Source organism: Poecilia reticulata, chromosome 11, assembly GCF_904066995.2.
Source record: "Poecilia reticulata chromosome 11, P_reticulata-male-v2, whole genome shotgun sequence".
In the NCBI taxonomy this organism is placed as follows: Eukaryota; Metazoa; Chordata; class Actinopteri; order Cyprinodontiformes; family Poeciliidae; genus Poecilia; species Poecilia reticulata.
The window spans coordinates 3,839,863-3,855,312 of NC_088840.1; the positions used below are offsets into that span (position 1 = coordinate 3,839,863).

At 39.1% G+C, this 15,450-nt stretch overlaps 2 protein-coding genes across 2 annotated transcripts; both read left to right on the forward strand.

Moving 5' to 3' along the window:
• Positions 1-186: 186 nt before the first annotated feature.
• paqr7a (progestin and adipoQ receptor family member VII, a) lies at positions 187-5,643 on the forward strand. The gene is made up of 3 exons (XM_008421340.3): positions 187-303; positions 404-443; positions 2,168-5,643. The coding sequence occupies exon 3, from the start codon at positions 2,199-2,201 to the stop codon at positions 3,255-3,257; it is 1,059 nt and encodes a 352-aa protein (XP_008419562.2). The 5' UTR covers positions 187-303; positions 404-443; positions 2,168-2,198; the 3' UTR covers positions 3,258-5,643.
• A 4,915-nt stretch (positions 5,644-10,558) lies between these two features.
• Positions 10,559-14,898, forward strand: sh3bgrl3 (SH3 domain binding glutamate-rich protein like 3). The gene is made up of 3 exons (XM_008421342.3): positions 10,559-10,716; positions 13,070-13,237; positions 13,399-14,898. The coding sequence occupies exons 1-3, from the start codon at positions 10,672-10,674 to the stop codon at positions 13,462-13,464; spliced, it is 279 nt and encodes a 92-aa protein (XP_008419564.1). The 5' UTR covers positions 10,559-10,671; the 3' UTR covers positions 13,465-14,898.
• The last annotated feature ends 552 nt before the right edge of the window (positions 14,899-15,450 follow it).

Below are 15,450 nucleotides of genomic sequence, written 5' to 3' on the forward strand. Positions count from 1 at the left end.
AAGTGTGTTTTATTTTGAGTTGGAGTTTTTTAGTTGCAAGTTCATTTCGTATCCTTCTTCCTGCTTCTCCCGCTACTCAAGTAGATTACCTCTTCCGGTGTGTTTTTCAAAATCAAACAATTTCTCGAGAAAAAATGTAATAAGTTGTTACAATTTCCTCAACTGAATTAAATTTACTCTTCTGCTGTTTAAAAACGTTAATATGGGATAATAACGCCAAAAGACGAGCTTGTTTGAGAAACAGACCGAAAACGGACGACAAAAAAACAAGGGAGAAATTTGTGCTTTTATCGTTGCAGAAAGGTAAGAGAACTTCCGGGAGTAGGTTGAAAGCAGCTTGGCGCACAATTCTCACATAAACGACCTAATCTGTTGAATGTCTTCTGTCTACCTCTGGGCGAAGGCGAAAAAAAGGAGTCTGCTGCGGAAATAAGCACAACAAGGTAAAAATGTCTTTACTAAATTAGCTCTGTTAAACAGGACTTGTCGTTTTAGTAGCTGTTATAATTTACCGAGTGGGTTATGGCTGAACTTCACAGGTCTTTACTCGACTGTCATTAAAGTGCCATTAATGTGATGGCACACCTCGCACGGGTTAATGTGTTTCACTTGGTCTCTTTTATCACGCGCGAGCATGCTCCTGACTGAAAAGTAAGGAGCAAAAGAAAACGAATCAATAAAAAGAGAAGTAGCTGGCGGCCATACGGAGGGGCTTGTTTGCAATTTTCTTGTTTCTTTAACTGAAATTATTTATTTTTTCAACATCTACTTAAAGGATGCGATTCTCTTTTTAGTTTAAAGTTGGAATCGGTTGGTAGCTAGGTTGTCAAGGCTGAAAAACGTAATTTTCTGTCCAATTTTGAGAAATATGGATTCCGTGACACCTAAATGTTTGCGTGCAACAACAGCAACCCCTAAACCGCTGTTACGACAGACAATTCTATCACAAAATTCTCTTATGAGCAAAAATAATAACCAAGCTCCCGAAGGAAAGTCTGATCCTAAAGTGGTAACCATGGAGACCGCAGTGATGGGTGTGTAAGTGATCGACTTCATCAGCTGGGGTCTCTAGGAGGGGTTAAGTGGTGGCATTAGAGGTAACAGGGTTATCAGGCAGTTTCCGGAGTGTCTGACAGCCAATTAAAATGGGGAATGACGTCAGAAGATGCGCAGGATGCTTGGCATACTCATTAGACAGCATTCATTAATGGTGCTATCTTTATGCATACAAGCTAGACAATTGCAGCACTGTGTCAAAGTTTTCACACCATCTTTTTTATGATGTTACAACCACAAATTTGAATGTCGAATGAGATTTAATGTGATAAATCTACACTAACAGTGTCCAAAGTCCAGACCTGAATCCAACAAAGAATCTTTGGCAAAGGGTTGACTCGGGACTGAATATAAATTTTTGCCACAAGTTTCACTTTTTTCTTTGTAAATAAATTTGAAAACCATGTCTCGTTTCTATTCCACTGTAGAGATATGTGTGAGTCGTTCACAAAGAATTCCAATAAATTACAATAAAAAGATTGTGATTATAATTTGAATAAAGTTGAGAGGGTAGAATAGCTTTCAAATACAAAGTCATAAATATCATAAATTGTAATTGGCTTTATGTAATATATAGCAGGAAATAAACTAGGGCAGGGTTCAGACACCTTTTCAAATCCAGGAGCCATATTTTACTTCAGTGTAGCTAAATAAAACTTATTTTTAAAAAGACAACGTAATTTTTGCTTGATAAATGTCTACTTCAGGGAATTTGTCCTTTTTAAAGTACCCCATTTTATGTCTACATTTAGATTTTAAGATGAAGAAAACAAAAATTTTGCAGAACAGAAAATGGGTACATTTCCTTCTGTGGGATGTTGAAATGTATTGAAAATGAAAAAAAGGACAGAGTTTCTAACTGAATGAAAAAAAAAAATTGATTAAAAAAACATCAATACCACTAGTATTTTTGTGTGATCCTGTCATGGAATACCAAGTTATTAAGTGAAAAAAATATGCTTGTACTAATATTTGTTATTAAAGTTTTATTAAAAACATCCGCTGATTATCATTTTAAACCAGAGTTATTCAGAGCCACTTGTGACTCTGGAGCCACAGGTTGCAGACATCAGTGTGTTTATATAAATGACATTGACTCCCATTTCTGCAGCGTCCACCTGTTGTCATCAGGACAAGCAGCCATGGCGACCATGGTGATGGAAAGCATTGGGCGAGTGTTCATCAGCCGGCAGCAGATCCGGCAGGTACCCCGACTGCTGACCGAGGCGGCGCCCTCCATGCCCGGCACTGTCACAGACTCCGAGGTTCCTGCCTACTTCAGGGAACGCTACGTCTCCACGGGTTATAGACCGCTCAAGCAGAACTGGCGCTACTACTTCCTGTCACTGTTCCAGCGCCATAACGAGACCCTAAATGTCTGGACTCACCTGCTTGCCTTTTTATTGCTTCTAGTTAAGCTTCGCCAGCTTGCAGACACGGTGGATTTTGTCAATGACCGTCATTCGTGGCCCTTGCTCATCCTCGTGCTGTCTTCCCTGACTTACTCAGGATTCAGTGTATTAGCCCACCTGCTGGGTGGAAAATCTGAGCTGTGTCACCACTTGTTCTACTTTCTCGACTATGTTGGGGTAGCGCAGTACCAGTACGGCAGTGCTGTGGTTCACTTTTACTATGCAGTAGATGAGACCATGCACAGAAGCATGCAAGGACTTTTTATGCCTACTGCCACCATCTTTAGCTGTCTGTCTTGTCTAGGATGTTGCTATGGGAAATACTGCAACCACACACAACCTTGTTGGGTGCGTAAGGTGTGCCAGGTAGTCCCCTCAGCGCTGGCCTATATGTGGGATAACAGCCCCGTAGCTAAGAGACTCTTGCTGTGGTCCAACGATGATCTGGCGGTCGCCTACCATTTCGGTCAGGTGGCGTTCTTTCTCAGCTGCTCTTTCTTCTTCACCTTCCCCCTGCTGGAGCGCTACCTCCCTGGACGGTGTGATTTTGTGGGCCAAAGTCACCAGGTGTTCCATGTTTTGCTCTCTTGCTGCACCTTCTGTCAGATCCACGCCTCCTACTTGGACTATGTGCACCGCAGGCAACTTTATTTACGTCTGCATGAGAGTGGCGATGCTGCTCTCTTTGTGGGATTGTATGTGTTCACACTGGTTGGATGTGCACTGATCACTGCCTTCATGCTGAAGAAAGTTAAACATGTTCTCGACTTCAAGATGAAGTTAAAATAAAGAAGTAGCCAGCTTGGGATCGTAGTGCCTTTCCTAACAGAAAACAACATATCTGGAGGGATTTTCTTGTACTAATAAACTGGACTAGGATGTTGTTTTGTGTGTACATTTCTATTGTGATTCCTTTAACTTATTTCTGAAACAGTGATATTACTGCCTCATTACATCGCCACTGTACTGTACTGCTATGACTAAACATAGGAACTGTGTAGCTGCCATTGTTGAGTTTTTAGCTTGTTTAATGCTCTGAAGGAATGGTCCTATTTGGACATAATTTGGTGCACATTCAGAAAAGCGATGGGTGGCATCACTATCTAGTCACCAGCAATCAAAACAGCAATGGAAGGTCACCAAACACAGAGCATGTATCATGGAACGATTTGGGAGTGTTACAGGATCAAAATGGAGTCTAATGGTCTTTTTCCACTAACACTTTCTCAGTGAGACTCAACTTGGCTCTACTAGGTTTTCCACTAGTAATGGTTACGTGATACCAACCCTTTTTTCAATAGTTACTTTGCTGGGGATGCTAAGCGTGTGGAGTCGTACTGAAAACACATCAGAAGACTGTTGGCCTCTGATTGAAAGGTGGCACACGTGATCCGCACAAAACTTTAGGCAGGAGGCCAAGTCACAGGGGACGGGAACGATGCAATTGGTCCGCGCTCCTGGCTTCAACCCAAGTTCAGTGCATCAACTGTAAACCTGTGTTAGCCTACAATACACTGGGTGAAACTCTGGGGAGTCACTGGTTGTGTCACAAGAGTGATTCCCTTCCAATAATCAGACCTGTCCCACAATGCAACTGGGCGTAGTTTAAGGAACTTTAGGGAAAATGGCAACATTGAAAGCAGCACCATAGATCGTGATTTAAGGTGCAGATGGTTTTTCTGCTCGTGTTGTGTTGGTGTCACATACAGATGCTACTTTCAGACTTTAATACTCATTACTAATGTCGAGTAGATCCAAGCTGAGTCGAGTCAAGTCGTGCGTACCAGTGGAAAAGATTTGAACATATGGTTGCATAATGCTGTTTGCATGACTCGCCTAGTTTAATCTCCTACCATGAGCAGATAAAGGAGGGACAAATGTTAATCATACAATGCAACCACAAACCCTGTATGTGACTCCTTTAAGCCACCATCAGTTTATGTTCTTAACTGATATTCAATGCAGCCTCTATAGTGACCTTCATATTCTGTTTTTAATGACTGATGCTACTGTGCAACTGCCTGATTACATTTTGATTCCAATCATGATGCCGCCCACTCTGCCTCTGGAGCCTATGGTGTTTGGACTGAAATCATTTAGAAACACACCACTGGTATGCACACCAAAATTAAGTCTTCATAGTCTAATCCAGTTGGGTCCTTAGTATGTCCAGCATATCACATGTAAAAGTTTTTTTGTTTTTTTTAACAATAGGAGACACTATATTGTAGTTAATATGTTACATTCGGGTCCTTAGTATGTCCAGCATATCACATGTAAAAGTTTTTATTTTTTTTAACAATAGGAGACACTATATTGTAGTTAATATATTGGTCAGTTTAAATATAGCGTATGATCAAATGATAGCAGAGATGCAACATTCCTCTTGAAAAAGATGAAGCTGTAAATGTAAATTGTTTTGCTGTGAGAAGTTAATGCTCTGTTTTTTTTGTCGGTCTTAATAAGGCAGCACTGATTGAATGTTGCTTTTAAAAAGGCATTTTCCCTGTTTTCCACAAAACGTCATCAGATGATGTGTGGTGCGCAGTCACTTGAAGCTGAAGCTTTAGGATTTAAGCTCTCATTGTTTCATCGATGTAGGTTTTAAATCTCTGAAATGGCACCTTAAAATGTTTTCCACTGTCAATCTGAGGTTCATATCCTGCTATTTTTTGTGAGTGTTCGTACGCTGTTCTATGAAGATTACCATTTCATATTATTTAGATGGAATTTTCTTTCTGCCAACATTGAATGTATTTGCCATGGAGGGGATGGTTTAGGCATTTTGAAGTCAGATCTGGTAAGAAGTTAAAAAGCTTATATCTTCAGTAGATGCCTCTATTGGTGTCCTCATTTAGTAGAAGTTACAGTGGACCCCGGCGTATTCACAGTTTAGAAGTCGCAGATTTTTCCATGGAACTCCAAATTATTATGTTAGCTTCACCCTCCAGAAACAACTCATCGTTATCGACAGTAAATCAAGACACCAGTTGCATTCTGCAAATTCCTGAACTATCTCCTGTCGTGGTCATGAGGGATTTATTGTATTATAAAATAAGCGTGCCTTTTTTTTTGTTAACATATTACAACCTGCATAGTGTCTAAAGAGCTGTACTGTGCCTTTTGTATTTTCTCTGTTTCCCTTGAGTGCTTAGTAAAACTCAGATACACTGTTGTGCTTTGTGTTGACTCTGCATCTGTTTTACAAACATGAGGTTTCATCTGACTTTTAAGGACTCAACTCTTCACCACCAGCTCCTCTTTCTTAATCACTACGTAACTCTTTGGTTCTTTTCTCCTCTGAGATCATAAGACGTGTCTGGACTGGTTCCCTGACTGCCCTGATGGATTCTTTTGTTTTGCTCCTGTAGCTTGCGGTGTACAATGAATAGGCCAAGAAAATAATGAATAGCCACGATAATACATAATATTTTAGAAAATATCTTATCAGATGTAGAAAGCTGCATGTTCAGTATTAAGTTAAAAAATCTTTCTAGGTACAGCAGACCTTCACCATAGCCCTGGTGAGATAAGACTTCCTTATCTCACATCCTTTCAACACGCCATTGTCACTGCAATCTTTAAAATGCAATATAGCATTTTAAAGATTGCTATAAAATGCTATATTTTATAGCATTTTATAGCTATAAATATATATGTGTATATGTGTGCAGCCTCCTAGAACAAGGCTGCACACAGCCTTGTTCTAGGAGGCTGCACACATGCAGCCTTGTTCTAGAAATTTAACTTGACTCATTTGTTTAGAAAATGAAACTAATTATCATTTGACACAAATCAAATACCAAACCTCATAGATTTTTCTAAATGAACCAGTTGCTGCTGGTTAATTGCTCTCAACGGTAACCTCAAATCCAATGTTACTGTAAGCAGCGTTTCAGTTATTTGCATATTTTACAGAGAGCTTTTGAAAGTTATGTGATGGACCTGAAAACGGTTGAAAGTCTGTTACATTTGAGCGTTTAGGTGGCTTTCCATTTGTGTCAAGTTTCCTTTGGAAAAATGGAGGGAAGGGGGGGATCAGGAATACAATGTTTGTATCCATCACCCAAGTGATTTCCTCTAAAAGCAATGTTTTCTGATCTCTCCCTGATTCCCATGGCAACTTTGTAGCAAGCCATTTGTATGGCTCTTGGCTCCCGTTAAGTCAACTGATCTAGCTTTTCTCCTCAGCTGTGATGCAACAATAAAACATCAAAACCCAGGCAGCAGTTTCAGCCTTCTGTGAACAGCTGAAAAGGCTTCACATCAGGTTCAAGTGGACCATTAAAGAAGGTGTTGCCTTTTTCCACACGTTTGATTGCACTTTATTTACAGCCTCATCATTACATTGATTTGTCAGAGCACAACATCTATTTGATGTTGATGTGGACGCTCAGCGGTCTGCAATTCACTGATTGCCTACTTGTATAAGGTTGTTTCTGGCAAAATGGCCAACATAAAATGAGGAAGGAAAACCAAACAGGGCAGAGGAACAGTGTCTGCTGTTGGAACATTTCTGTCCACTTCAAGGAAAATATCCATTTTCTGTCAGACTTTCATGCTCAAGACACTCATAAGGTGTGTCCTGATACACCGGTAGACTTGGTTCGATTGGGGACCAAATGTGCAACGTTTGCTACATTTTCAACTGGTGCAATTAGCTTTCACGCTGAACTGTGTCCCACGGACCAAATCCTTCAAAAAACCTGCTCACCTCCTCGCCTGTGGTGGCGCTGCACCATGAACCTGACGGAATCAACACAAAAACCTGAATTACAATCAGTTCAATTTCCTTCCTTACAGAATGTGAACAAAAGTGAAGGGACATCGGATTTTAGCGGTTGTGAGATTGCCCTTTTGTCTTTGGCAAAAAAACAAAACCAAAAAAACACTAGCCATTTCTTCTGCTAGTGCTTGACATGTTAACTCTGGTTGTACTTCACCAGAATGCCCTGCACCATTATCCACTTTCTGCTTTTGAACCGCACCAAAGTTGACTTCAACCAAACTGAGGCACCAGATGCACCAAAGTTCACTTTTTGGTCCACGTCAGAGTTTGATTGCTTTTTCACCCCTCCCCAGTCAAACCGGAATTTGTAGGCAAAGTACCGTTCAATTAAAGCAGACTGGACAGGGCTCACTTTAGGAGCTCTCTTGAGGCCTACAGTGTTTTGTGAAAAACATTTACCTAATTGAGGTGAAATTCTAAGAAAAATCTTAGAATTCTCTAACATTTTCCAAGAGTTTTCCTAAAATGACTTCACTATGAGCTACTTTTGTTCTCCAGATTCTTTGAGACTATGGGCTCAGAACAATGGGCTTTTTAAACTCTTCCTACTCCAGAAGCAGAGGCTCACTCTTCACTATACAGAATGTTATGAGCCAATACAACAAATTGGTCGCAGTTTCAAAGGTTTGTAAAGTTAACTCTCAAACAGAAAGAAATATGCTTCTTCTAACTAAAAGGGTTCTGGTTTGGTAAGTTGTGGCTCCAGTGTGGAAACTGCAGTTGCCTGAGTAGCTTGGAGTTAAAGACAGAGCTGTACTGGAGATGGACTCACCGTCTCTTTCTAGCAGGTTACCTCCCAACACCCAAGTAGGTGAGTGAACTTTATCCATATCAAACGATAGCAGGGTCCAACTCGGTAAATATTTAACAAGAGGGTATCCACTGGCAATTATGCAAGCGTTTGTCAGGAGGGCTGATGTTGCTTGAAGGATATATTACAGGGCATGTTGAATTCTTCCTGCTACATTCTGAATTTGTGAACATAAGTTGTGGCAAGGAAAGTTCTAGAGCTGAAATTGGTTCCTTTTGTTTGATGTTTAGACTAAATTCTTGTTGGTGTGTTTTGGAGCAACATAACTAAAGTATGCTTTGAGGTAAAGGCCACAAACTGATGACCGATATTTCTCCATGAAGGGAGCTCAACTCTTGGTTCCAATTGCAGCCAATTTTTTTTCAGGTTTAAGAACTTTTCATAAAATGCTAAGTAAGTGTTCAGTCACATGTAAAACACCTGTCAAGTTTCCCAATTTAGCCTGGAAACTACTGTTTTCTACCCATCTTTCCCGACATGCTCTCGTGTTATAGGACTATTATTTTCTGTAATCTGTGGACTAATGAATCTTTGGGAATATCAAGATGTCATTCTGAAAAATGCGACAAAAGGATTTTGTGTTTTTTAGTTTTGGCCAACTGTGTGTTTGTATGTGTGAAGAATCTGGATTAATGAGCTACAACAGTGTTTAATTTCCCATTGGAATCAATAAAATATTTTTGAATTTGAATTGAATTTATGGTGCAAAAACCTTCCATGGATGGGATTTTTGTCCTGTCCAGTCTCTTTCTTATTATTGAATCACAAACCCAGACCGAGTGAGGCCTTCAGCCTCCTGGTTGGGTCGTGGGCGCTTTCTTGGAGTAATTTCTCCACTTCACTTCTGAAGATTCACTATTGTTTGTGGTTTTCTCATTTGTGAGTAATGGCTCTCAGGTTCACTGCAGTCTAAAAACCTTAGAGGCAACAAAATTCTTTCCACGCTGATAAATGTCTTTGTTTCTCATCTGATCTTGAATTTCTGTAAATTGGCCCTTGAACTGTTGCTTTTTGGACCTTTTCACCTACTTCATGTTCAGTGATGATTTTGCAGCTTTATATAGAGTTAGATTGATTTGACATTTTTACCCCTCAGTAAATAAATTCTGAATTTGTTATCAGTAGTTTGAAGATCTTAGTCTGAAAAAAAAAGAAAGACGCAAAAGCAGTCTGTAAAGGGGTGTAATACTTTTTCATTAAACAGTCACAGTTTTGGAAGAAATAGCCTTCTGCTGCCCCCTAGTGTATGATGAGAATATTACTACACTGGACATAGCATTGTCTTATTGGTCTCCATGTGTTTTGCATTGTTAAAGGTAGACTTGAAGCAATGTATTTATTGAAAATGGTAGTCAGTTTTTGACTTTTATAGTAATTGTCCTTCTGTTTGCTGGCATGACCCGACCCATACAGGCTAGGCTCTGCTATTCACCTAAATCCCTGAATCAGCTGAATCACAGGAACATTGGACTCTATCCCAGATTCTTCCTGTGTGACTCACAGTGGGAGTCAGACCGCCTGCCTCACCTCTGATCATTACATTTCATTTCAGCTCAGTAAATGAATGAGGAAATAAATAAATAAAATCTGCAAAGCATTTAAACCAAGAAAGCACTTCACGGATATTTGTCATTGTGTTGATGCGGCGCCTGAAACACTTATGTATGCAATTACAGTTCAAATGTCTGGAAAAGGTCAGGCTGGGGGGTTCATTGGGCAGGATCATGTTTACTCGTAAATTTCACGCTGAATTGTTGAGCAATTTTAAGCCTCACTTGGTTTTTGATTCGTTTAATCTGTTTGCAGAGGAAGGTTCGACTGTTGCTGAGAGCTGTTCTTCTAAAAGTTCACATTGTAAGAATGCTTGGAAAAAGTCATGTAGGAGACAGGAAGTGGAATATGGAGCTAAACTTGGTGTCCTGTCTATATAGCATTAATTTATGACATTCACCTACATCACATAAACCTAATATTTTATCCTTCCATATTACACAATGTTTAGTGGCAAAATTCAATTAAATTCACATATTCATGAATATATGAATATTTACTTAAATGAGAACATAAATATTATGTTCTCATTTAACTAATTAACTAATTAATTAATTAATCAATTAATCTAATATGTCTTTAGTTGAACAGATATTTAATTTCTAAACAAAAAGTATATACACAAATTTTCCTCCTAAAAAATCTGATGGCTGTACATAGTAAGATATTATGGATGAATAATCTCAGTACGGTATTACTGTAAATACTGATTCTGAGCCTTATCGATCAAAGATTGAAATGATTAAATACTAAATTATTATTATTTTAACACATAATTACTTACAATTTCAATTAATGATGAAAACTATTAAATTTTCCAGTACTACATGGCAGGAATGTTAAATTATTTATAGAATTATTATTTTCTAAATAACATTTAGTAATACTTGTTATACTGTCTTTTTTGGCCCTAATTGAACCATTATTTTGAAAGAGGTCGTGGCATTGCTGTAATCCGGTTTGAGCTATCCCCGTTCAGCTTGACGCAAGCGAGTGCAAGCTATTTGCAAGCAGCGGACGCACAAAGGAAGTGTCACTCAGAACCTGCAGCGATGACCGTCAAAGTGTACTATACCACCGTTACTGCCTCGCGGACGGTAAGTCAGACACACTGTAATGTACCCGTTTACCGCTGAATGTGAGTATTGAGCTCTGACGGGAGCTGCTAACAATGGTTCAGTCTAACGGACACACCCAGCACCCTATCTGTAATAGCTTCCTCCTGACTAACAGTGCAGCGGGCCTATGCGCTTAAACGCTTTTTGCATCATTCATTTAATGTCAGCTTTATGTATCGTATCGGCACTCTTATTGTTCCTTAACACCTAATTATAATGGCTATACGAGCGGCAGGCGTCTTTATTTTTCTACCTGAATTCATGAGCTTGGTTAGGCTGTTTGTTTCTCCCCCAACAAATTAGCAAGCAGCATTTGTTCACTATTCACCACAAAACTTTGTTCAAACAGTGGTTGTGAAACACGGTCATTCAGGTTCGCGTGACTTGACAAAATAACTGACTCGTGAGCACATGTATCCGTGTCCCGCACGCTGAGCTCTGCACCAAACCTCATTCAAAAAAAGTCACTTTAAGTTCCCTGTCTAGCTCAACTTGACAGTAACACGATTCTGTCCAAATAATGTGTACTTATGAATTATGGCACGTGAAACACACTGAGCAGCATTAAGCAATAAGAACTGCCGATTGCATAAAAAGCAAAAATACTATCAATATGTATGTTCCAGCTAGTTAAAGCTAGTGTAGTCGGTCATAAAATCATTCACTTGGCACTTCCTGTAAATTTACGGTAGCCGAATTAGGCTGCAAAAAAAAAAACGTATTCTTTTTATTCTTGCCTGTATATTTTTGTCAGAAGAGCAACATACAAGCAAATTCTTTCATTTGTGTTACAAAAATTTGCAAGTAATGTTGGCACTAAATGTGTTCGACATGTCAATAATTTAAATTGCTAAGACCTTGTATCTGCAAATAAAATAGGTCATGATGATGTGAAAACAGCTTGACTTAATTTAGCCAAACAACGATAAATAATGATTACACTACACACTGACACGTTTTAATAAGACTGCTGAGCAGGGGTGTGTCCAGGAAGTTTTTAAAGACAGCTAAAGCTAAATGGGGACCAGTGATGATCTTGGGGTGTTGCACCAAAATAAAACCCATAAGTAGGCTGTAATAAACTTTATTAAAAGTGTGTGACTCACAACATGGCTGTCACACTGACATAAACATAAATGCATAAAAAGCAAATCTAAAAGTCTGACCTATTGAAGCTATGTCTTTTCTCAAAAGTTGTGCTCAAACGTTTTGTCAAACACTGCATATAGCTAAAGTCTTCAGTCAGACGTTTCTTCAGAATAGTTGCAAGACTGACTGCTAGTGGAGATGCTTCCTACTTACAGCATCACTTTCCACAACATCCTTGGATCATAGAAGTTTCCCTTTGGCATAAATAAAGTATCATTGAATTAAAATGCTTTGTGTTAGTAACATCTGTAATTTCTGGATGTTGGCTTTGATTCCTTGCCAGGCGTCACTGTTAATGATAAGAGATTTGTGCGATTAAATTGGTCGTCATTAAACATTACTGCTATAATCTTTTCATATGCAGCAGCAACTTTAAAAAAAGGAAAAACACTGTACAGCTTTCAGACTGTCTGCCATCTGGTATCTATTAGGAGCTCATTACTTTTTAACCCTCTCCTGTGCTTCAAGGCATCTATCCAACCGTCATGTTTCTGGAAGTTGTTCCTTTTTCTCTACCACTATGATATCCAGAACCTTAAAAAATAGTAGTTTGCTGAGCTAGCAGCCATTCAGATTTACTAATTAGTCAGAGCAGATTTTTTTTTCTGGAACTTCCTGGATAAAGTGACAAACAGTTCTGCTTCTCTCTTCCCTCTCATCTGCCGGAATGAGGATGTAACTCTAAATTAAACGCATAGCAGCTTGACCTTTTTGCAGTTTGTTCCGCTTTTTGAGGTGTGGTCACATTTTCGAACATCCAACTTCCTTAGTGACCCAGAGTGACAGTGGACTGTTCATAGAGGAACCAAACAAACAATGTTTGAAAATTGTTGAAAGTGCTTTTAGTTGAGACTGTTCCCTGAAGCTTGTTATTAGATAGAAGTGAAAGACATCTCGGTTCACTTTGATATTTAAATGCTTGTTTCAGAATTGAAAATTGGCATAATGGTTAGTTTACCCTGGTTTTGTTGACAATGTTCTAGACATTAAGGGTGAAAAAGTTGCAGCTTTTTCAGCCAAATCTGGGGTATTGTTTACATCACTTTCACCGTTTGTTTGAACCGATGGCCTTTGACCTCATTGTATTTGAAGTCTCCATCCTTCCTTACTGAAGGCGGGTGGGTACCAGATGGTGCTGCGTGGTGGTGCTTCTGACTAAAGCTCAAGTTTTTTTGTTTTCCAGGTCAAGTCTCAACAAGCGGAGGTCATCCGGGTCCTGGAAAGTAAAAGCATCCGGTACGAGCTCATCGACATCTCCGTGGGTGGCGAACTCCGGGACGAAATGAGAAGCAAAGCAGGGGACCCCACTGCAGCCCCTCCCCAGTTCTTCAACGAAGACCAGTATTGTGGGGTGAGGAAATCACACATGAGTATAAAAACCTCTACATGTACATGTACATGATGCATATACTTGTATTTCTGACAGTCACCTCGGGCTTTAAACATGGCCAGCGTTTTACTGTTCACGTTTCTGATTTGCCTTTTTGAGATCCTTTCTTCTCTCCTCCACAGAACTATGAGATGTTTTCAGAGGCAGTGGAAGCCGATACAGTGGAACAGTTTCTGAAACTGGCATGAGGACAGTTGGACGTCGAACCGCCCTGCCCTTCAAAACCTCCCATCACCTCCAACCACTTCCCCTTCCTCCCCACATCATGTTGGAGGACATCCAGTATGTCACTGTCCACCACTGACGCCGTCTGCCCACTTTTTACGCCATAACGAAGAATGCCAAATATCTCCAATCCAATCAATCAGAAGTCACACGTTTCTCCTTAACTGCAAAGTTGGTCTTAATCCGATTTCCTTTTTTGTTGTTGTTGTTTTCAGATCTTTATATATGTTATATATGTTAGACTACTATTATGAAGGAACTCCAAACCTTGAAGGAATCGGTGTGCAGTAATCGGGTAGACTAATGAATCCAATCCACTGGATGACAACAATTAAATGAGAAACTATCTATTCCATCTGTAATTAAAACACAATCATGTTTGCACTCAGAGGTCTTTGTAAGTACTGAAGCTTAGTTTGTGAAGAAGTGAAAGGACTACAAGGTATTATAAGAATAATGATTTTGATTCGTTAAGAATTGATGGAGTCAATTTAGCTTGAAGTCCAATGCTAACCCAACAAGACAAATATGGAATTTGCAGCATTCTTGAGTCTATATAATTACAAGTACTCCTTTTGTACTTTTAAAAATGTACCAGTTTTTGGACCAATCATCTTCACCCACATCCACGTTAATACATCATACTCGTAACACAGACCATTGACTGACGCAACTCCTCAACCAACCAAAAATGGTAAATCACCGTTTTTCTTTCCTAACCAGATCCAAAGGTTAGACTTTTAAAAGACGGCCTCTGGTTTGACATCTCAAACGTTTGCTAAAGTTTGCATCTGGCTTCCACTCTTAGTGCCAATAGACCAGTTCTCTAACGCGGATCATGTCTGCAGTGTTAGCATTGACTTGCCCTCTTCTCCTTCTATCTGTCACCCTCCTGGTTTCTGTAGGTGCTGCATATTACTGACTGGGCAGAAGATGCCAATCAATAACGAGAAGGGAGTATTTCCTCCTGAAGGTTTACATTTTGGTTATCATAACTTAGTCTTATCAAACTTTGGGAACATCTGCCACATTCCATTGGTGGTGTTGCATTCATTCCATCAATCCACTTGGTTGAAATAATAAAAAAAAGCACCTTTTGCAGGATTTCTTCAAGATGTTTGCACCCCCTGCCTTCATTGCATCTGTTAAGCTGTCCCTTGTGATTTCCTCTCACAATGATTGTGTATCGTTTTGTAGATGTTTGCCTGTTATTGATGTATACTCACTATGAATCATTCTTTACACATTCCATTCTGAGCTCTTGCGTTGCTTTTTGGACCAATTCCTCTTGGCCAAAACGGAAAAATGAAGAAAATACAGACTTAAAAGCAGTTGTCTTCCAAGAAGATTGTGAGAAGTGATTTACTGTATGCGTTAAAATAAAAGAGTTAAATCAATCTGTTTGGATTGTTTGTTGATTATATGGGATTTAGATTTATTTCAATGTGCAGCTTTGATTGGATGTTTCTAACTGAAAGGAGAATGCTACATCTGATTTGAATTTTTAATTGGCTTGTAAGGGAAAACTTATGTAGTTTTACTGTGTTTTCATTCAGTGGTTATATAACGCCAAAAAACTGGGTCCAAATGTAAACTTTGTACTATTTCAAATCTTGATAACTCTGAAGGAAGTCATCAAAACTTATTGTGCATTCAAGGATATTGACTTTAAGATTAAAAATACCTTATGAAATAATTTCTGAGAACAAATACAACTAAGTATGGAACACAGGTTCATCTCAAATGAGAACATTAAATCTAATTCAGCTCAAAAGGTGAAACTTTTGAATCCAACTGATCCCAGAGTTTTACATACTCTCCTAAAAAGTCGTTATTTGTATATCAGATTTCAGCAACAAGGCAATTCAAAGTGCTTTATACTATAAAAAGCAAAGTAAATGAAATGTGCAATAGGCATTACATTTATCAAATCAATTGTTTTAAAATGA

What these genes read in the sequence shown, in the direction of transcription:
- paqr7a (XM_008421340.3), top strand. Translation starts at nt 2,199, where the DNA reads ATGGCGACCATGGTGATGGAAAGCATTGGGCGAGTGTTCATCAGCCGG.
- sh3bgrl3 (XM_008421342.3), top strand. Translation starts at nt 10,672, where the DNA reads ATGACCGTCAAAGTGTACTATACCACCGTTACTGCCTCGCGGACG. An exon ending in CCGTTACTGCCTCGCGGACG is followed by an intron (nt 10,717 to 13,069) that starts GTAAGTCAGACA and finishes TTTGTTTTCCAG; the next exon opens with GTCAAGTCTCAACAAGCGGA. An exon ending in ACGAAGACCAGTATTGTGGG is followed by an intron (nt 13,238 to 13,398) that starts GTGAGGAAATCA and finishes TCTCCTCCACAG; the next exon opens with AACTATGAGATGTTTTCAGA.